Source organism: Bacillus rossius, chromosome 7 (genome assembly GCF_032445375.1).
Source record: "Bacillus rossius redtenbacheri isolate Brsri chromosome 7, Brsri_v3, whole genome shotgun sequence".
NCBI lineage: Eukaryota > Metazoa > Arthropoda > Insecta > Phasmatodea > Bacillidae > Bacillus > Bacillus rossius.
In genome coordinates this window covers 54,974,725-54,999,778 of record NC_086335.1, presented here as the reverse complement: position 1 = coordinate 54,999,778, position 25,054 = coordinate 54,974,725, and the positions used below count along the sequence as shown (strand labels likewise).

The window sequence follows — 25,054 nt, the reverse complement described above, 5'->3', positions numbered from 1 at the left end:
AGAAGAATATCTTCCAGCTGTTTGAATTTCGAGTCCTTCACATATTTACGTTTTTTAGCACTTGGCCCACATTGCGCGGCATTTGCAGTGATGCGGTTTCTCGGCTTTTGATGATGGTGTTAAGAGTACTCACAGGGATTGAAAGTTCTTTCGCAAGGTCCACACGTGATCCAACATATTCGTCGAATTTGGCAATTATTTTAATTTTATCGGCAACGGTAATAGTTTTGCGTTGTTTCACTTTCTCCATTTTCTCACAGATATTAATAACGACAAAGAGTTAAAGATGTGTCAAATACATTTACCGCTAAAGACAATGATACTACCAGCGCTCGTAGCGGAAAGCTGTGGAAATAGAAGTATTATGAATAGTGCAAGGTTACTTGCACTGTTCACGACGCGAACGCATTCACATACGCAGCTTTTGATGTATCTTTCTTCTATGGCGGCCATGTTTCGATGTTTGTAAACACTGAACGAGACGTTAATAACGGGAATGAAGAAACTTTTCCGGCGTAACAAGCGTGAAAACGACATATACCGCCTTATGGAAAATAAATTGGGCCAAAAACAAAGGAGGTAAATAACGGGAAAACGTAAATACCGTTAACGTAAATACGGGGTTTCACATATGTAACCTATTTCTTTAGGGTATTCAGTAATGAGTAGATTCAAGTAAAATTATTTAACTTAAATATTTCAGATATATTTACAAATAACATACACACATTTTTTTTTTCAAGTTTTTAGCACCGCTTTTGTGTTTTTAAGTGAATTTTAGCACCACTTGTGTGTTTTTAAGTGATTTTTAACACCACTTTTGCTAATTTTTAATGACGAAATCTGAAAATTTTATTTACCACTTTCAGGGGGCCCTAACTATGCCACAGTTTCCGTTTTCACTTTTTTAAATTTTATACTATTTGTATAGTAAATAATATTCTCGCAGAAGATGTAGACAAAATAAGTTAGCCAAAATTTCAATGAAAAATCTTGCTGTGTAGATATATATAAAAACCATCATCCTGTTATAGTTTTGTTCCTGGATCTTTTGGCACTCTTTCTCTTGTTAATTTTGAAAGATTTTGGTATTATATTGTTAAAGTATGTTTGAGGTCTTCTAATTATTAGAAAATTAGGTGTAATAGGCCTGTGTTCATTCACATAAGAATTAAAATATTTTTTCCAGCAGTTTTAGAAAGAAGGCAAGTTCTATTCAAATTGTGGTGCAGAGTTTCATTTAGAGTGTAGATTCAACCAGATAAGAAATAAGCACACACCCTTTTTAATCTGAATGGGAAAAAAAGTTTAATTTTGGTTCTTAATTAAATTTATGTAGGTTTTGTGATTTAATGGTTGTGACATGATGCATTTTTGTGTTTCACAGGGCTGGGGAACGAAGTGGAGCCACTAAACCACGTCATCACTAGCAAATGAAATTTGCGGGCATGGAAGCTAGTAAAGGAATCAACCCTCGTTAGCATAATAAATTATTTTGTTTTTGTTGGTTGAAAGAGATGTCAGGTTATAGCTTCTATCCAAAATGCTTTATATTCTCAACCAGTGTTTTGGTAGACAGAGTTAGGCATGTTTCTTCTGGTAAACTTGTCACAAAAGTGATACGTTTCTGTACTTGAGTTCTGCGATATTTGCAGGTGATTTATTCTGCCTGGTGTACCTCACAGTCTCTGCATTTTAACTTCTTGAGTCAATTGCAGATTGATATTAGTCGTGTAATGTTGAAAGCAAACACTAAGTATGAACGATGATCAAAATGCTTTTCATTAGCATGTATGCTTGTGTTGTTGCAGAGTGACCAAGCTTTTCTCAATTGTGACAATTTTTCTCAGACCTGATTGTAAAGTTCTGTGTTGCTGGGGAGCGGCATGGCACCTCCCTAGTGTAATTGGCTTTCAGATGTTGCACTGTCGGAAAGTGCTAAAACATGATGAATTTTTTCTTCATTTGGTGTATATTGCTATTTTTTGGAACAGGGAGTGGCTGAAATGTAACCTATACCTCCCTTCTTTTGGAAATAAGTTTTTTGCATGTTTATTCCTTGGTTTGATATTTGCTTTGTAGTTAAAAATATACATATATATAAATACAAAATAAATTTACTTGCAACACCTTGTGTGTTTAAAAAAAAAACATTTTTGAGCTTTCTGTGTTTTTCTGTTAGTGAGTGAGAGAATGACATGTTTTTCCAGTGTTCCAGAGAATTACAAAGCTGAGCCAGTTTATCCTTCGACATGAACATAAATGAACGTCATGGAGTCTTGTGGCATTGTAACACGCAGGTTATGGAGGGATGTATTTAAAATGTTGAACGTGTGTAGCAGTCGAGAACATTTTTGTGTTCCGCATAAATATTTGTGAACTGAATCAATTAATATATATATATGTATCGATTAAGACGAAATGTGTAAAACATTTCATCTACATAAAGAAAAAAATAGTCCACTTAAATTACACATGATGTGTTTTATTTACATCTCATCTGAAACATTACTGCTTTATTATATAATTTTTTATTTGTGATAGTTTCACGCCAAGGTATTAATAAGCTTTTCCCACCAAATGTAACAATACACAAGTTGGAAAGGTTTTTGTCACACAGTTGTGCAAGGACAACTAAACTAAAAGACCTCGCAGTTATAGTGAACTCTGTACCACTTCGACACAAACTCGTTGCACTAGTCTAATTGGGAGGATAAAGTGTTCCATTCATTTTAACTCCTGAAAGACTCCTGGAAATTATATTGGTGGTTTAAGTTAGCTGAGAAGTGAAGATCTATTGCTGCTATGTACAGTAAAACCTCCATTAACGAATATTCTATTTAACGAAAAACCCTATGCAACGAAATAAAATTTTGGTCCCGCTGAACCGCCATAAGATCAATGCTGTTTTAACCTCTAAATACCGAATTTTATTTGTTCCGAAATAGTGAAATTCCCTTTACAACGAACTGCCGCTTTTGAAAAACACGCAAAAATAAACATCTCCTACAAGACATCCACTAATTTTTTTGCATTCACTGCTTAAAAAATACGTGCGTATAACCGTAAAATAAATTGCACCATCGCGGAAGACAATAAATAAACAAAGCATCATGGATAACACAAGTCGTGTATACATGCCACACTTTGTTCAAAATGGCGGGTACATTTAGCGCTAGTGGCGGAAACCTCTCGTACCATCGCTCTGGCAAGACGAACAACTAGTATATTTTGCGTTTCTATGGTTATAGATGCGCACACGCAAATATATTTATCTATGGTGGAGGACAATTTACGTTTTTTCAGTTTTCACTGTTGTTTATTTATTTCCACACGTAGTTACGGAAATCAACACGTTACTACTGTAAAATGAATTCTAATCCTAAAAAGCGGCGACAGATTGACGTTAAAATAAAATTAGAAATTTTAGATCCTGTTGATGAAGGTGGAAAAAAAAAAGTGATAGGTAGCTAAACGTTTCGACATCCCGGCGTCTACACTTTCGACCATATTATCCAACCGGGAACAGATCAAAAACAACGCTTCTCTGGTAGGAACAAATCGAAAACTTGTGAAAGTATGTAAAATTGATGATTTGGACAAGATACTTTTTGACTGGCTAATGGAGGCTAGGGCATCTAACATCAACGTCTCTGGGCCGATTTTACAATAAAAGGCACGCCAGGAAGCACTCCGGATGGGAATTGATAAATTTCCAAGCATCAAATAGTTGGCCATTAAACAAGTGTATTCTATGTACTTTTTCATGTTTAATTCCTCATATTGTATTAAAGTCAGAAATACAGTTCTAGCCATTTATGTGAAGCTTTATGATGACTAGAAATATATCGTGCGAAACCTCCATTTAACAAACCCCTTTACAACAAACACAACAAATTTTGGTCCCTTGAGATTTGTTAAATAGAGGTTTCACTGTAATTATTTTTCTTTTCAGGGTTATTTGCATAGGTGATTTCTTCACTTTATATGAACTCATTTTATTAGCTTGGCGGTTAAAGATGGCACTTAATTATTTGATAACCAGTACGTTTGGCTTTGGCAAACACTGGTTGCAATACAGTTTTGTAGGTTCTTGTTAGAGCTGTGCTGATACGGATCGGCAGAAGCTGATTTTGCCAATACGTATTTAATTGAATTGGCGTTTCTGCCAATTCACAATACGCTTACTAATTTTTGGCCAATATTACTAAAAAATAAAAGTGTTTGTCATAACCTAGAAATCCACGAGTACCTTTTTCACTTTTCTTAGTACAACATAACTTTGAAATTGCATAATTTCTTAGCCACGTGTGCCAGCTGTACATATCAAACTTTGACGTCCTGGGCTTTAATAAATTTCTTGAATTTAGTACATTATAAATATATCACTATCATGATAAAATTTGATAGGAACAAAAATTCTATTTACAACATGGCTGCCACTACAAACGGAAAATACAAACTGCTTAAACTGCAAAGAAATGTTCGTAATGTCATAATGGAGACATTTTTTAATTAACTTAAGTCAAGATTTCAAAATTAAATTAAAAAAAAAAACTAAATTAGGGCTTCACATAAAGTAAATTACTTTTACTGTTTCCTGTGCAAAGTAACCACATGAAAAACATTTCCGTATAAACGTTTGGTACTGTGAATTTTCACCACCGCACGTGTTAATTTGGCATTAGAATTGCTATTCTTAAATTGAAAACATGTACAAATTCTTGCAGTCTTGCACATTTTAAATTCTCTTTAAACTTTGTATTTCGTGAATCCATGTATTTCATAGATACCTATTATTAGCTTATCTTTTTTATATAATTACGTATAAAAAAAATTAATTTTCCAGCCTTCGTACCTTTAATTATAATACACATTTTACGTACCTTAATTATAATACACATTTTACAAAGACTAAATAATTTTTGAGATATAAGTATTTGAAAATAATCAATTTTAGACAAATAGTGCTATTTGATGACTCGTAAAAACCTAAAAGTCTAAATGGTAACAATAAAATTTTTAATATATGTGTGTCAGCAACACGGATTGGTTGATTTGATATGGATTGACTCCAAATAAAAGTTAATATACTGTACAATAGGATTCGAAACAAGTTGTAGTGAGCAAAAAAAACCTATCAACTCCAGTGCACTAATGCCACTTAGTGACCAAGGTCAACAGCTGGAATCCACCAGAAGAAAATTAACACAAGCTACTAGAATGCTGGAGTGAAGTCCTTCCACTGAGTAACAAGTACAATCCATGTTGGATCAAGCTGAAAAAAATCCAGTGACTTTTTGACAATTTTACTGCTTCCGCCACCATAATTGCTGGTCAGTAAAAGCAATTGTGAAAAGCCTTCGTTCTCATTGTGTTGGCATTGGGATTCTGCCATTGAGAAGTCACGCCATGAGCCCCTATGATGGGTTATGTACACGTCTTGTGCAGGCAGGCATGGCAGTCAACTAGGAGCACCCCACAGTATGATGATGCCAAAGGACAAAACATTGTTTCGAAATACACGCACCATTAAATATATATATATATATATATATATATATATATATATATATATTTCCAGAATGTGAACATCCTGTTTAAGCTAAATATTAAACTTTTAACCTTTCAATATATGTATGTATATATGTATATTGAAAGGTTAAAGGTTTAATATTTAGCTTAAACAGGATGTTCACATTCTGGAAAGTCTCAAGAAGTGTCTCAATATCCTGATCAAGTCGTGGAAATTCCCCAGTGATAGTTTAAAGGGGAAACTGTCATGCTAGAGTCTGCCATCACTCAATATAAAGTATTTTTTATGATGTTTTAGTACATAGTTATTGTCACAATACATTATTAGACTGTAAAATAAATGCCAAAGAGACCATTAAAAAGATTCACACATTCGCAGCAAGTGTGCTCTATTGCACTTTGCACAACTTACAGCCATGATGGTCGAAGACGACTGTTGCTTCGTCGCCGGAAGCTGCCAGCAGCCAACTTGAAAACTCGGCGCTGCGATCTAGCAGTTGGGAAGTTCAAAAATCACACATCTGTGACACTAAAATTAATACCAGCACACAATATTTACACATTAAAACAGTCACGCACACTATAAAATTGTGTTCGCAAGGTACTGTTTGCTCTAGGCTAGCCATGGGTATGGTGGAGGCTGGATTTTCTTTATTTCTTTCAGAAATTGCAAAATAGATAAATTTAAAATTATGTATGAAAAATTAGGGAAGTTTGTAATTTTGATCATGGAAAGTAGTCTGAAATTAAGTGTAGTGTTGAAATCACAATACCCCAAGACCAAGCCAGCCAACAAGAATCATGTTCATTAATTACATCAGTCTGACAGAAATATATAGGTTTGACTCCTAAGTTTGTGGTGCCAGGCTGCGAAAAATATTAGCATATTTACCAATAAAACTTGTCTTTTCTGTTCAATGTAAGTATCTTAACCTAGAAGTGGTAGTGTGGTGATTTTGGTGTTTTTTGGGGATCTACTAAAAAGCTTACTTTGGACAGTTACGTACCTATGCAAAAAGCTTAAAAAATCAGTTCTGCCTGGACCCATGCAAGAGCCAGCCAAAATTATAGGTTACATGTAGGTAGTAGTTGGAAAAAGGAAATCCTAGGCAACACACAGATATCCCAATGTTCAGTTTTGAGCGAACAAACTGTTTCACAAACATTGCTAAGTTGATGCTGAGCACTCGGTGAACGACTGTGAAAACATTACTGCAGCCGTACCCAATCCAATGGACTTGATGTGTGTAAACAACACCTATACATCTGTTCAAAATGTTTGAGACATTAGTAGAACTGGTGTGATGCAGGACCGTTGGCCTGCATTGGTAGCATTAGATGAATGCTTCAAAGCAGTTTTCGAAACCAATTTATTTAGTTTATCTCGCAGCAGTTTTGTGATTGCGCAATGAAAGCCAATGTCTCACATTTCAATCCAATATGCTACAAGGGACATGTACCATGGGTTTGCCTTTTTTAAAAAGGTATTAAATAAACTGTGTGAATATTGTAATACTAATAGTTCATTATTCGTATTTGATTCTACCTTGAATACCAACACACAGAATAACAAATGTTTGCAAAAACCATAATTTTCATGAGAGCAGTTTAAAGAATTTAAAATAGTTCCTCTCTTGTTATCTTAGTGTTGTATGCCACTAGAAAAATCATCAAACGATGGTCAAGTTTATACTTTTATAGTTAAAAGTGCAATTTGCCTAAAGTGGATATAGTGTCTGATGCCTCCGAAGTACAGAGTTTAAAGTATACCGTTCTCTGTTGAGGTTAATTTGTGCTATATAAATACCTTTTTTTGATGTTTTAATGGGTGATCGTAATCAAAAACCACGAACAATAAGCAATGTATTCCAAGCTTTTTCACTACATCTTGCCAAATGGTTATGGATTGCGCGAACAATTAAAAACATGGCATATTTGTGACATTTCAAACTTGAAACACACAATTGCGATAGTCAGAGTTTCAACTATGTATAAACCGATAGTCACAATCAATATAACACCATGCGACAGCAGCACTTTACCTGTATTGTTCTATGGAGAGAAAAAAGGTTCAGATTGCAGATTAAATCAGCAGAAATTGTTTTTATAATATTGCTGAACTAAAATAGTTTACCTGGCTGCCTTTAAAAACAAAAACATGTGAATAACGAGGGTGTAAATATGAGATTTTTTTCACTAATTTGGCAACACAGCATAAAAAAAAATTCACGTATTTTTGTGAAATGAATCGGATTTCACGGTTATTTTGCGGTTCACAAAAATTTTCTGCAATGACATATAGCATGTTCTGGAAAATAAGTCAAATAGGAACTGAAATGAAATGTTGATTGTTTAGGTAAAGTTAGGCACAAAATATTTTTCTTTAAAACATTACCATTTACCACTTCAGTATTATTTGTCTTATTTCCCAGAAGCCACTGCAGTACACATATAGGTACTTTTTCTTTCTGATTCTCATTCTTAATATTTGAATTTGACATTCCTATTCAAATCAAACTAAAAATTGATATATTGGCCTAGTATTTAATGTGGAAAAATTCTCCTAACCACATTCTGTACACATTATTTTAACTATTTACTAAATGCAGGCAACTATTATAAAAATTACCAAAATAAATTGCTTTTTAATACTTTCAGCTTTCATAATGCCATCACAAATTTGTGTGGTGTGATTTTATCTTCACTTGGTAAAATGTTAGTTTTTAATATAATTTTATTGTTTTTTTTTTGCAATCTGTTCAATTATTAGAAAGTTAAAAAAACTAAAGGAACTTATCATCTTAGTACTGCTGATGGCTATAATCCTGACTGACAAAATGATAATGCATTGTAAACATATAATTAAATGTCACACTAATTATCGGACGGGGACAATTTAAAATGAAACCAATTATCGAGTGGTGGTGGTGGGATTCCAGCATAAACGAAAAACAGTATGAAGTCATTTTCAGTATGGCCAAAAACCATTTAACTAACTTTTTTTTTTTTTAAGTTTTTTTGTTGCTTAGAACCTACAGAAGCCACACCCAATAATTATTAGGTAAAGTTGTTTTTCAAACAATTAGCAATTTGCTTCTCAGCCCAAAGAGGCAGGGCTTATAAATCAGTACAAATATAATAGGCTAAGAAAGGTAGGTACATATTTAGTTTTGCATGTCTCACTACTATGTACATACTTGGGAATTAATTACGTATTTTTTCCCTAGAATTTTTGATAAAGTTTATTAATACACAGCATTTAATGTAAATTTCAGCACAAAAATACATAGGCCCATATAATCAAGTTACTGAAAAAAATATCCCACTACTATTTGCATGTTTTTAAACATGTACACGTATCCATAGCAATATCACAAAAATGATGCCAGTATAACACTTCTAATCCTTCTTTCCAAGCATTTTTCTTCCTTTCCGTCCGTACGTTTCAGTCCGTCAGCGGATCTCGTTCCTCGGTCTGCTACGGACAGCAACTCTCTCGAAGACCGTCTCGCAAAGCTCCCCGAGTCTCCCGTCACAGCTCGACGTGTCTCTGCATGATCTTGGCCTCCAGCTCGAGGTGAAGTTTCTCCACCTTGCGCATCTGTTTCTTGACGTTGTCCTCCATCATCCTGATGCCGTCCGTCTTGGCCCCCAGCTGGGCCTCCTTGGCCTGGCGCCGGTCCGAGCCCACGGCCGCCTCTGCCTGCATGTGTCGCAGCTTCAGCACGCGGTTCTCGTAGTGCATCAGCTCCCCCTGCCACACCACACGTACTGCTCTTTATTTCATGGATGTTGAATACTTAATGAAACACTTTTTTTTTGACGTGACAACGTCTAATAAATCAATGTACGCCGGCTGCACGCACGAAAAAGTGTCCCGTAATGCACATTGTTCCACTACGATGTGTCCCGTTACGCTAATTGTCTTCCCCGGCAACCAGGCACTTATTATTATTATTAATGAATTATAAATAAAATTTTGTGCCCGGGGCCACAATTGCATATCATTTAGAGCACTGGAAGACATAAAAACGTAAAATATTCTCGACAAATTTTAATCTCGGCCCCAGCGCACCACAAGCGTCAGGGTTGGAGATTAAAGCCGAAATTCTTTCTTAAACTTACTAATACTTATTTTATTAACTAAAAAGACATTTTTATTAAATTCTACGTTTAATTTCACGACGAACAAACTTCGTTGTTAAATGTGTAATTGCGAAAAAGCGTAAAACATTCTCGACCATCTTGAAGTTAGTATAAACATGGCGGCCGACTAGCAGCAGACAATATATTTTAAATTTCCCGCCTACCATTATAAGAAATAAACATGGTGGACTACATACGTTTTCAAAACTTCCACAACACAAAACAAAATTTTTATAAGCATATATACAACATCTGAAATTATTATTTCCAAGATGGCCTCGTGGCCGTGCGGTTCGTGTCGCTGAAAGGTTGACGGATTGAATCCCCGCCGCCGCGATACCTCCCATTTTTGTACTTGTAAAAATAAATACGGCGCACGCGACACTACAAAAGTAATAAACATATTTGAATTAATGAGTGCAAATAAAAGTAAATTTAATCAATTAAGTTGTAGATTTCATTTTACTCCTTTGTATCCATACAAAATAGTGATAATTCAATAAAAATGATTCAATTTTATTCCTAAAAGTATGCAGAGGTAGATTTTATCATACAAAAGATAGAAAAATTACAAAAAAAAATTACTTCAAAGAATAACATATTTTTAATGCATAAATGGTTTGGTTGCAAAAACCTATTACGGCTCAGTCTCAGGCCGAATATGATATTTCATTTTCTTCTGGATCAATCATTTCATCAATGTTTTGTTATGACATCACGTTAAACTACCGTCCGTAAGGGGTCGTCCATTAATCACGTGATGTTTTTTTTAGCAAATTTTTAACCCCCCCTCCCCCCTAGTGACTTGTGGTGAGGTTTCAGACCAAACCCCCCCCCCCCCCCGTGTATTTTTTGGTGCAAAATATTTTTAAAAATTTCGGAATATTATCTTTAAATATAGGAATAATCTAATTTAATTCTGGAAAATGTCCAGACACACATTTAGGTTGCAGGTTTATTTGCACTGGCATAAAAATAATAAAGGAAAGGCTTATATGTGATTTACGCATGTATTCGGCGCCAAAATCACAGTCTTACTGGCGACTGGCAAGCCGAGCCGGGTGGTTCATGTTGCGGCGGGCGGGGATATTGTTGCCTGGCTACGGCGAGTCAAGGTCACGCATCACTTTTCGGTTTAGTAGAAATCGGGCGAAAAAAAAATACACGTGATATCTCTCTACACCCCCCTCCCCCCTTGTGATATTTCGTGATTTTTATCGACCCCCCCCCCTCTTTCGAGCCTCATGTGATTAATGGACGATCCCTAAACCAACTTTACAGACAACCAATTTTTTTTAAATTTATACAGGAAACTAAAACAATTTATGAAAACACAGTAAAATGAAGGGAAAAAAATATGTGCTCATAATAAGTTGTGCAAAATTAAAGAAAATAAAAAACCTGGCAATGCAATTTCTTAAACTAGTAATGTGTTTTAAGTTTGAAAATTTTTTGTTGATGTGATTATAAATATAAAGTATTTTTAATAATTTTTAATCATAATAATAAATTATTTTTACATATAAAATGCACACCTGATTTTGTTGCAGAAAACCAATCCAAATTTATTAATACGTTTACTCTAAGTTCTTTACCAAGTTGCATCAATTGGAACTAATAAAATCAATTTTTAAACGAACATAATTTAATTCATTAATTTTGCAGAATTTTTGCAAACATTATCTTGCCGTAATAAAATACTGAAATAACTTAAGTAAATTGCCCAAGGAAAAAATTGCCACGGCAAAGATACCTTCAGGTTTTCTCTTCTTGAATTTTCCAAATTTAATTAATAAAAGATGTAAAACTTTTTATTGGAAGCAGAATGAAAGATGTGTCGTTGAATTCATGTTTCACTTATTCTCCCTTTTATGACCATCAACAGAAACTTACCACTTGTTATGCTTCATGTTATATAACTTGTGGGCATCATTGTTCAATAGATAGTTTTTCTATGAACTCCATTTTGCAGTCTAATTTGACGAGTGTGAATTAAAATGGAAATAATCTCTTACCCTTAGTGACTCCAATTCTTCAGGTGTGAAGTTAGCCTCGATAGCCATTCTCCATAGTCCCTCCACCCGTGGCTCAATGAATTCTTTGCTACTGGGACCTTTGGCAGCAATGCGATGCAAACGATCGTAGCCGTTGCGAATATCCTTGTGCCTTTCTCTGGGGAAAAATAAATAAGTGTTATTCTAACATTCTTCATCAATGTAATTTGAAAATTAAATTTAATATTATTAAGTTTAAATAATAAACAGAATACATAGGCCTACTTATCAAACATACAACAAAAGGAGAGGCTAACCAGGTAACCAACACAAATTCTCAATCAGCAAATATGTACAATAGAAAGTCATTGACTTAAATCTCCACATAACATGCACCAATCTAGAGGAATAAGGTAATAATAAAAAAACAGTTAAGAAAATAAAACCACATTTTACGTGCAAATCACAGACACAGTTATTGTTTTAATTGGCAAGTGTGTTTTCTGGGACGCCACAATGTCGCAATGAGTTGCACTGCACAGCGAGAGGGAGTGACGGCATAGTGCCCAAGTGGCAATACAAAACACATTTTCTGTAAGTTATCATATACTGATTTTTCATTAATTAAATAATTAATAATTAATTGCTATCCCAGATCTGGTACAGACTGATTCAACTCAATGAGACTCTATTGAAGAGAAAAAAATATGAAATATACTCCTCTTCCTTTACTTTTTTATGATATACGCTTATATGTGACAATTCTCAATAAAATCTAAACACAAAAATTTATAAAATTTTTCATCACCTTAACAAGTTTGCTTTGTGCAAATAACTCTTGTCAACATTCTCTCCCTCTTCAGCTCGTTCAATCCGATTGAATTTTTCCAGTTTGTCGTCAACGGAATCTGTTGAACCCAGCATTATCAAATCCACAAACTTGCTTTACAAAATCACAAGTACAAAACTGAACAAAGCAGCTTCATCATCACCCACACACATAATTTATCATTTCTGTAGTGTAACTTACTGAATGAAGCCTACAAAAATATTAACAAGCTTCACAACAAGATAGCCTAACATACTCTCTAACGTATTCTCATGCTATTTTTGGTATTACGTTTGCTAATGATTAGGAACTAGCCAAGTTAACTTACTTTCTTCAGTATCATTAGGTGATTCCACATCTTTCAATATAGTGTAATACTGATCAATCTTATCTTGATGGTGCATGAATTCTTCCTTCAACACACTCAACTCTTCAGCTACAAAAAAAAAATCATATGTTAATGAAATTGTAACACGCTACGCTATTGGCCAGAGAGCACTGAAAAAGGCACAATATCAATTCTCACGAGTAAATCCAGCTTTCTCTGCTTTCAGCCATAACTTGTTTAGCTTCTTGTCCTTGAACAAGCTCTTGTTGATGTAGTCATCAGAGGCATCATTAAAAGCCTTATGTTGCTTCAACAGTTTTGGGTCAGTGATGTCTTCAAAATGTTCCAAGAGTCCATATGAGTTCATTATTCCTGTATGAAAACAGAAATAATAAAAATAATAATAAAAACAATAAAGCATAATAAATAACATCGATAAGCACAATGTAACAATTCCATAGAACAAACATCTACTCCAGCACTTCCTGAGTGCCCATTTCTTTTCCTTCTATAACGCAAGGTGGATTACTGATTACTTTTCAAAATACAGTACTCCAAGATGTTCAGGTAAGGAAGTGAATAAGCACTGTCTTGTTGGGATAAAACCGTAACCTAACTCGCAGGCCGTATTCTAGAACGTGTCCGAAACAAATCGCAGTAAGGAATCCAATCTGCAATAGTTTTAATAAACGGTGCGAGGCTATAAACTGGTTTCAACACATTCTAACAAACATTTAGCATCAATTGATACATTTGTTACTGCAAAAATATGTTAGTTATTGGTAAAACAAAAGACAATGCTAATAAATGAATTATAATTACACTGCCATAAAATAATGCATTTGTTTCTCAGAAGCCAAAGATATACAATATTTCTGTTTAAGAGCACAGTTCGCGGGTGCGCAGGAATAAGGGGATAAGTCAAATATTGGCAAAAATGTTTTTTTATGGTATGAAATAAAGGAGAACAAGCTCTACAAATTGGTCCAAATAGGTTAAGTCTAGCACCCTTGTGTGTTATTCTATGGCACTGAACTTTTGGAATCATTAATTACTGATCTTGCATACTTGGAAGAACTTTAAATGTTTAATATCTTAATTTAAGTAATTTTGACATATCCCCTTTTTCCCGTGCACCCGCGAGTTTTGAAATGGGTAGTGGAAACTGCAAATATCATGAGTGTTCTTCTATGCTACCAAAGTGCACGGAAGTTAACCAATTAATTTGGAACACTGTCCACACCAACCATGACATCTGAGGGTCACGTGCACCAATCAACGATCAGTGTCTGTCAGACACAACTTGGGACAATGCCACGTAACACAAGGATCTGCATGGCAAGACTTGAAAAATGCTTGGAACAGGACATTAACCCTTTCCTGCCTAGAAATGGAAAAAAATCGAATTTTGTAATTTTTATTTCATTTTTATATTTAAGTAGGCATAAAAGGAGAACATAATATTTTCAAAATTTTTTTATTTATATTTAATATATTTTTTAATGATGGGACTTTTAAGTCCTGACAGGCATTTATCATATGTCCAGCTCAACGAACAAATAAAAGGGCGCTCCAGACTGGTGCATCGCTGCTGTATTAGTGCTGCAACCTCTCGGCTGTCAGTCGAACTTCTTCGACAACTGGCAGAGCGGAGCTATACAGGGACTCAGAGGTCCCAACAGGTAGCATGTGGTTTCAAACATGCACACGTTATTTCTGTGGGCCTTCAAACATTGTGGGACTCACAAGTCCCGCCAGGCAGGAAAGGGTTAAATATGGCAGACCTGACTTCACACAGAGTTCAAAGGGTTAAAGTTGTTTTTTAGTAGACTCACACTTGCTTTCATAGTTACAGGATTTATTACTTCAAGTAATTTCAACTGTTAAAGAATATCTTAATTTATCTGTCAATAGAATATAAATGACCACTTAATAAATGTAAGGTGATTACAAAAGCTTAATCAGTCCTAAATGTAATAGTAACATAACTATCCATTGTCACATTCTTGTGCACAGGAGGACATAAACAGTATTTACTAATTTGTGTTATCCAGCAACACTCACTGTGTTACATATTTATTTTATTGTTCTGAAGCATACTATTATTATAAAATAACAAATTAACTTTATGGCATTGATTGTCATTGAACACAACTAATGTTATTTATAAGGCTCTCTAGAGATCTACAATGTCGATTGTTCCCCTTGAAACCTCCAAACAAATGTCCCATGCATTGATTATGCTTAATTCAGTAACTGTTCCATTTTTTTTAATCCACATTATATTTAAGTTTAAAATTCATATTTTCAAAATAAAATATATTTTGGTTGTGGTAGCCTACAATTTTGCACCACAACCACATTTAACTAATTACATTATTTTAATATTTATTTTAAAATACAATCGGATACGTTATACGTAACAGCTGCTCTCGGGGACTAGGTTCCTAATTGTGTCACCAGTTTATATCAAAGCTTTATGATGCATATTTTCAAAATCAAAAATATTTTCTTAATTGTACAGTTTCAAATAAATACATTCACTGCTTAATTTATTATTATTTTTTTTATGTTAAAATACAATTGTTTATGTTACACAGACCTATTTCTTACAGTAAATTAAATGTTCCTCAAAGTTCTATACACATTTTCAAAATCAACTATATTTTGGTAATTTTACAGCTTTGCATCACAAACATACCCAATTTCTTTCTTTAATTTAATATGTTATCATAAAATCCAACTGCACACACAATAAGGAACCATTACCCTTAATACGATACATTTTACTAAAGCTATGCTGTAAACTTGACATTACCAGTCAACTTCTTCCTCAGCTGTGCTTCTTTCAAACCTTCCTTATCCAGGCCTTCTGTCTTTACCTGCTTCCATGCTATCTCCTCTTTGTCTTGAATTTTTAAGTCACTGAACAGAGACTTCAGTTTTGTTTCAGTAAGTCTCTAAAACAGCACAATTTCCCAACTAAAGTATAATTTTTTAAATTGCATTATCTACTACTAAACATATTTCTTTCTTAAGTGAGGTTATTAGTTTTCATTGTGTTACAAGGCAAATAAAGGTCTTGTGGTAAACTATAACTGATCACAACAGCACCTGTTTTATTTGCCTCTAAGTCCCTAAAAATTTGTGTTATAGCAAGGTTTCCGCCTTAAATATAAAACTGAGGAATTGATCATTTTAAGTATGACAATGGTATAATGCCTGATTTAAAAATAAAATATCTAGCCTTAGACTGCCTGCTAGACACTACTTGTGGCTTCAAGTCTAGCCATGACATATGGCTTGCCAGAGGTGAACATCACATCCAAGTTCAACATCCCAAGAGATAATGCATTGTGCTCATGACAGTAACATGTAGCTTAAAGGCTTTCCTGTAAAAAATTAATTTTGATGGTTAATTATCTTTTTTTTTTTAAATAAGCCCATTTCCTACACAGTAATGTTTTAACTACCTAGCCTAACCCTCAAAAACTCCCCACCTGTGTCCTCCTGAGAAAATGCTGAGGGCAACACCCTTTTATTTGCTTATTCATTGTGCAAAATGTCAACATTAAAAATAATAATAAACAACTGCCTCAAACTATACAATTTCTGCATTTTGTTATAAAATTATCGATACATGCTTCAGCAAATTTTAACAATGCATGGATGCATTTTCTTGAATACATTACCTGTTGAGCTTTAGCCCACAACGTGTTCAGCTTTGCCATCCTAAATGGTTTTTGGAGTGTCTGTAAGTTTACATTTCCTTCTGGCTTGTAAAACTTTTTGTTCGCTTCCGCGGAATACTTATTTCCCGAGTCCACATTTGTTATAAGCATTATAATACACAGAAGGTGTGAATAAAAAATAAATGCGCTAAAATACCACGCAGATGAAAAACTAAATCCCTTCATTGCTGCCATTGCTACTGGTTGAAGCTTGATGATAATTCCATGAAATGTTGCTATGATAAAATGTTTTTGTTGATATTGTTTACATTTCGTACACGGCGTTACTGTCTGACGTCACTATGCACAAAGAAATGGTGGTCTACGCAGGCTAGGCAACCCATCCTGGTGTAAACTTACAAGCTAGTAAATGTAGCCTCACATACTTAAATGTCCGCGTATACTGGAGAAAGGACGTCAAAATTATCACTCCCCACGAAACAAATAATCCACAAGTAAAAAATTCCTGACCTGCCAAGAGTAGAATTCACGATTAAATTGTGTTTATATGCTATTTCTTGTTTTTCGGATTCAACACATCGTCTGGATGTTTTGCTTTAACCTATACTAACATGTTTAATTCGGGTCAAAAGGTAAACTAATATCAGAAAATGCATTAACATTGTTTATTCGAGTTTCTGACTTGGAGTTAGTTCAACTTAGGCTTCCCATACTATGCATTAGAACCTCGAATTATTTTTTTGAGTTTTCAAACCATTGAAAAGAAATAGTATATTAGATGTAATTAGACAGATACAAAATTAATCGAGCTCAAAAATTTGGTAGGTTGCAACGAGGACACAGCTGCAGTGGAGTAAGTGAAACAATTTGTGCCGGCTAGCAGGACCATACACAGAATTTAATTTAGTTGAAGGGTAGGGGATATAACTACTTTGTCTGCTGTTTTCTTTCAAATTCTTTCCTTTTGTTGGTGGGAATAATATTTTTTTTTTTAATTTCTGGGAGAGGGGAAGATATAACCCCCATAAATCCCCTCCCCTGTTTGCTGCACAGGTTGATGGGCTCTAGGGTACGGAAATAATGTAGGTAACCAAATAGAGATCTTAATTTATTCTCGCATTATAAAGCTTAGATGTCTAACTTACGAAACAGGTGAGAGCAAAATTTGGCTGCATCCTCTCCTGGAAATCATGCCACAGTTGCACAGATCACACTTATCGCACTTGTGGCCGAACTCGCTGTCAATGATGATGAATTTGAAAAATGCTGTAGCCAACTCACATTGCTCGTGACACTCTGGAAGACACATAATCTGTTCTGGCTTTGATCATGCCCTCAAACTGTTGGGTGTACCATGACTGCTGCTGGTGGACTAATCTCGTCGTCTATCTCCATTGCAATCGCAGACCCACCAACTGATGGCCCCCCAGCAAGGAGTTAGGGTCAGGAGACAACATGCTGTGATGTAGTTTAAGTAAATGGTTTACCTCTCTATCGCCACATGGAAATAACCAAAACATTGCAGAAATTGTGCTTGGCTATGTTTTATGATACCTAGTTATTAAATATGAAATAAAATCTCCATCATTAAAAACAGTCACTTCCATAAAATACAGTAATTTAACACTGTTTCTACAATGCAGACACTACACTTCAGCCAATGTTTTGGGTGTCTAACCAACTTGGCGCAGACCACGAGGTGAAAAATAACCTTCACTTAGTGCAGACATGGCCACCCCTTGAGCCGAAGACTGCACTACGCTATTGTGACCACCACACTATTAGATCGCTGGGGCTCCAGCACGTGCCTAAATCTAGCACAGACTCTATGGAAACGAACATGTTCTGCAGTGGTTAAAGAAGGTGGGTGAGGATTCTCATTCTTCTGTCTTCACAACATTCTGGAACATTATGGACCCTACCTGTAGAACACAGTGGTGCTATAGTCATCTAACCATCAAATTTCTGCAAAACATTTCACAATGGTATGTCTTGTAACTTATTATGAGCACTGGTTTGAAGTTATTGTAGTTTATTTGCTATGGCAGAGTGACCTCTCTCAAATGCGACCCCTCCCGCTCGGATCAACAAATGTCTGCAGAGCTATGTCTCTGTGAACGCCAAGCGCGAGGCTAAATTTAGTTCCGATTGTCTCATGCATGACGCGAAAACGGCGCCATCTTGCGTACTCTACACATGCGTGATCAGGTAATGGCTTCTTTCCTCCACACTCCGATACCAAAGTAAGACATGCAGGTAGTATGGTTACAAAGATATAAGCAGGGGCGCAACAACAGGGGGGGGGGGGGGGAAGGGTATTTTTTCCCCCCTCTGAAACCTTGAAGTGGTGGTAAACGGGGCAAAGAAAGTGCTGTGTAATCAATTTTTAGATAATAAAACTGCTTAAATAGAACCATTTTCAACCTCGAAATACCAATTTTCCCGGGGGAGGACCCCCGGACCCGCCGCTTCAATAGGGGGGGGGGGGGGGGGGGGATCGATGATTCTTTATGAAAAGGTATATTGCCCCCTCTTTGGAAATTTAGTTGTTGCGCCCCTGGATATAAGGTAGGTATATTAGTGTCGCGTGTTTTCGTTACATATATTGTTAGCAAGTAGGCCAAACATCTTGTGTACTGTCAGTGCATAGGTTAGGCTATAAGCGCGAGTGGTAAGCAGGGTGGAGAGGAACTAATACACATCAGTGGGGCGCGGCCAAGGAAGTTGGGAAATTTCCATAGAAGCAGCATTTATCTTTTAGTGCTTAACGAGCGATGGTGCTGAGCGGTAAGCATACAAAGAGGAACGAAGTGATTCACCTTAAAGAAAGGAGTGTTATCAGTAATGTGATAACAAATATCGACACAAATGTCTTTCGATTCTTATTCGTTAATATATAGATACGACATGCAACACGTCATTACAAAGATTGATGTTTTTTTTAAAACAGTTGATGCAAAACAGGGCCGTAATTGGTTTCTTAGGGCTCCGCCTACTATTTTACGCATTTCTTTCGGACTATGGAACCCAGCTGCAAGTCTGTTGACCCGCACTGTGGTTTTCCCAACGAGAATACAAGCATTCTGGGTTCTCCTTGGCGACCAATTTATTTTGATATCTCCATAGACATGCCATAAATTAGGTAGGTTGTAAAAATGTTCCGGACACGCGCTCCACTGGTTAGGAAGTGTTGACATAAATAAAAGATAAGCACGTCCGACATTGCTCAATGCAGTGCCTGATGTGAAGAGTTATTCTTGTGCTGTCTTTGGGACTCGCTAGTACGGGAGGACGCTGGCTGTATTGTTGGTCTGTGCAGCAGCTGTGAGAAGAGGAATAATTATGAGCTGAGTTGCATGCGTGCAGGAAAGAGGAAGCAAAAATATCAGACGAAGTTGGTAAGCCGAGCTTATTTTCCGACGTATCCGTGACAAAAACAAGATCTGCTCACGACATTGTGCTTGGCATCGGAAACCAAGCTTTTGCATACAGTAATAGGTGTTCCTACAATTTACAAAATAAAAATTCTGAAACTAGTAACTGAAATTTTTTGTGACATTTCAAGTCAAACAGAGTGTATTTCAAACTTATTTATGCAGAAAATACAAAGTTTGTGCAATACTCACCTATTTCTGTTATAGGTAAATTTCAAAGTACTATTAACTATTGTAGCCGTTATCATAGTGCGACTACCGGAAAATTTTTATATAGTTTTTCGTTTCATGGTCCTTAGATCCCAAAACCATCGCCAACTCAAGGCCCCTCACCTGCTCTTTGCGTTATTATTTGTCTCGTTTGTCTAATTTTCAGTGAAAAAAAAAAAGGTCATTTGTAGGAAAAGAATTAAATTCTTTTAGCATTGAATATACACTGCGGGTCAATACACTTTCAATTTCAACTGATTTTTTTTTTTCGTTGTTAAAAATAAAAAAAATAAATAAAAACCTTCAAAGACATTATTATCTCGTAAAATGACGCGATTTTACCAGAATTTGTTCGTGAGAAGTAATAAAACTAAACTGATAATAATTTATTAGGAAAACATATAAATATTCAGCAAGATGATTTGACATAATAATAGTAAGATTTTAAGTTACATATGTTTTAAAAGTGTTTAATTTTCCTGGATACAGCGGCTGTTCCATAAAACACTCCCCACAAGACCCCTGATGAAGCCCCTCTCCAAAAATATTAGGGGGACCCCACCCTCGGAAATACAAATCCGGGACCACCGCTACCCTCTCTCGCAGGCCCAGCGAGCAGCTAACCGCGCCGTCACGCGAGGCTGTTATCTCCTGTTATCAGAGCGGTAACCGGCCGAGTCGTTATCGCCGCTCCGCAGTTCTGCATGGACCGAGCGAGCTGCTCGCCATGGCCACCCTTCCCTCCAGCAAGAAGACCCATCGGCCCAAGAGGGACAGGAAAGTAAGTCCAGCAACTCGTCCGCTACTTCAAGTAGACGTGTTCAACTTTTGCTTGCGGCTACACACATTGTGAACGTGTTTCGTTCGAGGCCACACCTCATCCGACCTAAACGGGCTGGCAAGGTGGTTCAGAACGAAATCTCTTCTACGTAAGCTTCTGATTGGCTGTCAGGCGTTGAGAGTGTAAACAGTCCTTTGCTGAAAACGCAAGATGGAGTACGTTCCTTGCACAAGTTCATGTTAATATTTTCTTGACTGCAACAAAAAAGATGATTTTTTTTTTTTTTTAAATTGATGCTGGCGATAATTCTCTAACAGAGGTACCCACTGCTAAAATAAATATTATCCACAACACATTCATTCGATGACACTTTCGCGTTTGTAAACATGTTTACTGAAACCTGTTCACGTGAAGTAATTCGGCATTCCCGTGTAACCGCGCCCTTAAATGAGTATGGACTTGTACTTTTGTCAGGTAGACGGAAATGTCTCTACACCTGCCTAGTGCCTTATCAGACACGAATCAATGGCGACTCTGTTGTTGTAGCCTGGATTTAATTTGTGTGCGGTGAATCAAAGGTAGTATTAAATGACGTATTTTCGTTAGATCCACACCTAAGTAAATAATCCCTTTTGGCACAGACTACAGGCGTAGGTAGATTTCGAAGTAATTATTTTTCTTTTCGAAATGTTTTGGAAATTTTTATAAACTCCTGGAACATTTGAAGAAATTAAAGTACATTTTGTTCGCCAATATTCAAAAAAATCTATTTAACATTTTCTCATGTTCCAGACAGCAAAAACATTTTTAATGTTTTTAACTTAATGCATCCAGCATTGAATGCTGTAACGAATTTCATATTATGCCTACTAAACCAGTTATGCAATTATTTTTGTCTTCCAAACAATATTTATATCCCCTGCACTAATAAATTTAAGTATAATATAAAGATGGTTATTAATAAATTCTGATGAACTTGATATTTTTACGGTAATAGTTAGATTCATCAAACATTGTTTGAGCCAAAAGATTCATATAAAGTTTAGGAGTTTTGCAATATATTATAATTGATTTGATAGTATGTAAATTCAAATAATTAATGGCTTTTTTTGTCTTTCTACTCTTGTTATTTCCACCCCTTTCAGTAATGATTTGTTGTATAAAATTTCCTTCAGATGAAAGTTGTCAACAATATTTAAAATGTTAAACAAAAATCAACATTAATTCGATAGAGTACATGGTAGGGAAGTTATATTTATTTTCTCAATTCAAGCTCAGGTTTATTCAAGACTTTGCAGTAATGGTTTGTAGTATAAAAAATTGTTTCAGACAAAAGATTTCGATAAAAAAATATAAAGATTTACGAACATTTTGAAAGGATTTGAAGGTACGCCTACGAAGGCAGTAACTTTTTTTTTTTTTTTTTTTTTTGTAATTCAACCCTGTTTATTCTACCCTTTGCAGTAATGGTTGGTAGTGTAAAAAATTATTTCAGACGAAAATTGTTGATGATTATTTAAGGTTTTACAATAAAACAGAACGGATTTAACAGTGTACATGGTATGTCAATAGTGATTTTTTTTTTATCTCCCTGCAACAAATGTTTGTCTTATCAAAAATTGTTTCAGACAAAAGTTTTAGATACAAATTACAAGATTTACAAACAATCTGAACTTTTCTGATAGTGTAAATACTAGGGATTTATGAATTTGTTTTAAAATTCTAGCCCTTATTTTTTCAACCCCTTGCAGACTTAGTCCTAATACGAAAAATACTCTATTCAAATAGACGAATTGTACCTGAGACGCCACTGAATAATTATGCATAGAAATCACAAATGTATGGGTGTAGATCGCATCGCAGTATTGATAAAAAGACTATAATGTTGATAACTTGTACAGACTAAAAAATGTTTATAAAATGCAATACTTAAATAAATGGGTTAAACCAGAAGTCAGCTTGTCATCATAACCCAACTCCACACACTTTTGGCTACTAGCTATTAGATATACACAATCTGAATTTTATGATCATCAAATAGAGAACTTGTTAGGTCTATAACTGCCACATCATTGAAGATATTGCTAAGTATAATTTTAACACAAACAGCTGATCTGTCCAACAGTGCAATGCACTTTTGAAATAGGACACAGTTACTGCCTCCATTAACAATACTGCCCCCCTCACTAACAGAGAGTTTTATTTTAATAGAAAGATTTTAATTTTAAAATTCACTCATATTTACGTGTCATTTCTTCCATATGTCTGCATTTTAATAACATCATTACCAAACCTTTGAAAGTTACTGTAAGCAGTTTTTCCAAAGTAATTGATAAAAACTATGAATAAACTGCAGTGAAAAAAAAAAGTGATTTGTTGTGTTACAGACTTTGTTTTGGCGAAAAAATAAAGAAGATACTGATGTAAACGAACTGAGGCAAGTTCATTACTTCCATCTACTCAGCGAAGAAGAGAAAGAAATGAAATTCGAAAACATGTTGGTAAGTGGTAAAACTAATAATGCATGACCAATTAATACAGAATTTTTTTTTCTCCATTTATTAGCTGATATTCTTAGGAAACATAAGTTTCTACGATAACTGGGTTGTATGTAGGTAAGTTAATTATAAAAATAAGATTTAGTTGTAAAATTTAGTGTGATCTTTAGATTCGTTCTATTCCAAAAAGAATTAAAATTTAAAAGGCTGCATAAATGTTTACAAAACAGGTAGTGGCTATCCTCATATTAAATATTCTAATCCCTTGGCACATTTAAACGGAATATGCCGTATCATTAACTTGATTTTCTTTCTCTTTCTCACGATTTATTCAATGTGAAGATTGCGTGTTTACACTTGAAGTTTAATGTCGTGCCATATCCCAAAGGTTAGAAGTATGTCACCGCTTTTTTTTTAAATATTTTTTTTTTTGGCAGGAACCAAATTTATTTAAACATTCCGGCAAGTCTCGGGAGAATTGCGCGGTGCTTGCGGTTGTTTGCAGCTTCTTTTTTTTTTTTTTACTACTGTAATAGTAAGTGGTGACCCAGCCTTTGAATGCAAATGGCACTATCACTCTATAAAGCCCTTGAGGGCCAGTCCAGGTCAAGGCCAACTGTGTGATAACTCTGAATCACAAGGTCAGGCAGCCTCCTGTTGCGGTCGTGCAAGCTGTACAGTCAGGGGCGTAGCCAGGTTAGGGGTTCAACCCCCCCCCCCCCCCTTAGCACCAAATCTTTAATTTCTCATTCATCACTCAAAAAAATTCATATTAAAATTAATAAAATTTTTACCATTACAATATTTAAATTTAAGTACCGAAAACTGCTAAAATAGCACTATTTTACACCTTAAAATCCAAATTTTCCCGGGGGAAGACCCCCGGGCCCCCCCCCACACTTTAATACGGGGGGGGGGGGGGGATGCTTCTTAACGCCCCCCCCCCCCCCATACACAAATCCTGGCTACGCCACTGTGTGCAGCCACCTCTCTTAGTTGTTTCATTTCGCAGTTGGTCTGCGTATCATCGACCCTTGTTTGACGAGGGCGGCGTGCTGTCCCCAGGACGAGATGAACCTGCCCCAGGAGAAGAAGGAGATGCTGAGGGCGCAGCCGAAGGACAACAAGGAGAAGTTGCTGCTGCAGTTCATGGCCTCGAGCTCCGGCTCCGCGGACAGACACAAGGTGGGGCGGGTTCCCCGCACGCAGGGCCGCGACTAGGGGGGCGCCGAAATCGCCGGCTTGCATTGCAATTCCTACTACAACTGGTAGTGGGTTCATACATGGAATTTACAGTAGCACAGAAACTGTTACATGTAGGTATGGAAAATGCTTAATCAACACCATTTTTCCGTGGGAGGGCCCCCGGACCCCCCGCTTTATTGGTGTGGTATGTGCAAAAAAAGAGGGGGGGGGGGGGGGGCGCATGAATCCATTCATGCCCCGGGTGCCAGAGACTCTAGTTGCGGCCCTGCTCGCACGACAACAGCTGGGATCCCTCTGCTCATCCCATCTGCGTCAACTACCAAATGGACATGCCGTGACATTTCACCAGCTGTTTGCGAGCACAGTTTTTCATCATGAAAATAAACAAGGTTTCTTTAAAA

General features: G+C 36.0%; 3 protein-coding genes across 9 annotated transcripts in view; 2 read left to right on the top strand and 1 right to left on the bottom strand.

The window, feature by feature from the left end:
* Positions 1-2,474, top strand: part of LOC134534052 (ankyrin repeat and KH domain-containing protein 1) — a 125,165-nt gene extending 122,691 nt beyond the window's left edge. For all 5 annotated transcript variants that reach the window (XM_063372023.1, XM_063372022.1, XM_063372020.1 and 2 more), the window contains exon 41: positions 1,388-2,474. In XM_063372023.1, coding sequence (XP_063228093.1) covers positions 1,388-1,414 — 27 coding nt within the window. In that variant the 3' untranslated portion in view covers positions 1,415-2,474. The remainder of the gene's footprint in view (positions 1-1,387) is intronic.
* A 6,276-nt stretch (positions 2,475-8,750) lies between these two features.
* On the bottom strand, positions 8,751-16,957 carry LOC134534051 (alpha-2-macroglobulin receptor-associated protein). Its single transcript, XM_063372018.1, has 7 exons — positions 16,525-16,957; positions 15,651-15,792; positions 13,031-13,204; positions 12,833-12,940; positions 12,484-12,583; positions 11,697-11,853; positions 8,751-9,289 (listed from the first exon to the last, which is right to left on the bottom strand). The coding sequence occupies exons 1-7, from the start codon at positions 16,756-16,758 to the stop codon at positions 9,068-9,070; spliced, it is 1,137 nt and encodes a 378-aa protein (XP_063228088.1). The 5' UTR covers positions 16,759-16,957; the 3' UTR covers positions 8,751-9,067.
* A 2,806-nt stretch (positions 16,958-19,763) lies between these two features.
* Positions 19,764-25,054, top strand: part of LOC134534050 (protein diaphanous-like) — a 47,517-nt gene continuing 42,226 nt past the window's right edge. The window contains exons 1-4 of one of the 3 annotated variants that reach the window (XM_063372014.1): positions 19,764-19,922; positions 20,830-20,949; positions 23,337-23,450; positions 24,513-24,632. In XM_063372014.1, the coding sequence (XP_063228084.1) occupies positions 19,881-19,922; positions 20,830-20,949; positions 23,337-23,450; positions 24,513-24,632 (396 nt within the window). In that variant the 5' untranslated portion in view covers positions 19,764-19,880. Of the gene's footprint in view, positions 19,923-20,774; positions 20,950-23,336; positions 23,451-24,512; positions 24,633-25,054 lie in introns of all 3 variants that reach the window. The other 2 variants (XM_063372016.1, XM_063372017.1) reach the window with 2 other exon arrangements.

Excerpts from the sequence above, each read along its gene's own strand:
- LOC134534051 (XM_063372018.1), bottom strand. The coding sequence starts at position 16,758 with ATGGCAGCAATGAAGGGATTTAGTTTTTCATCTGCGTGGTATTTTAGC. Across the intron at positions 15,793-16,524 it reads TGTGGGCTAAAGCTCAACAG|AGACTTACTGAAACAAAACT; the intron begins GTAATGTATTCA and ends GTGCTGTTTTAG. Across the intron at positions 13,205-15,650 it reads GCTGAGGAAGAAGTTGACTG|GAATAATGAACTCATATGGA; the intron begins GTAATGTCAAGT and ends GTTTTCATACAG.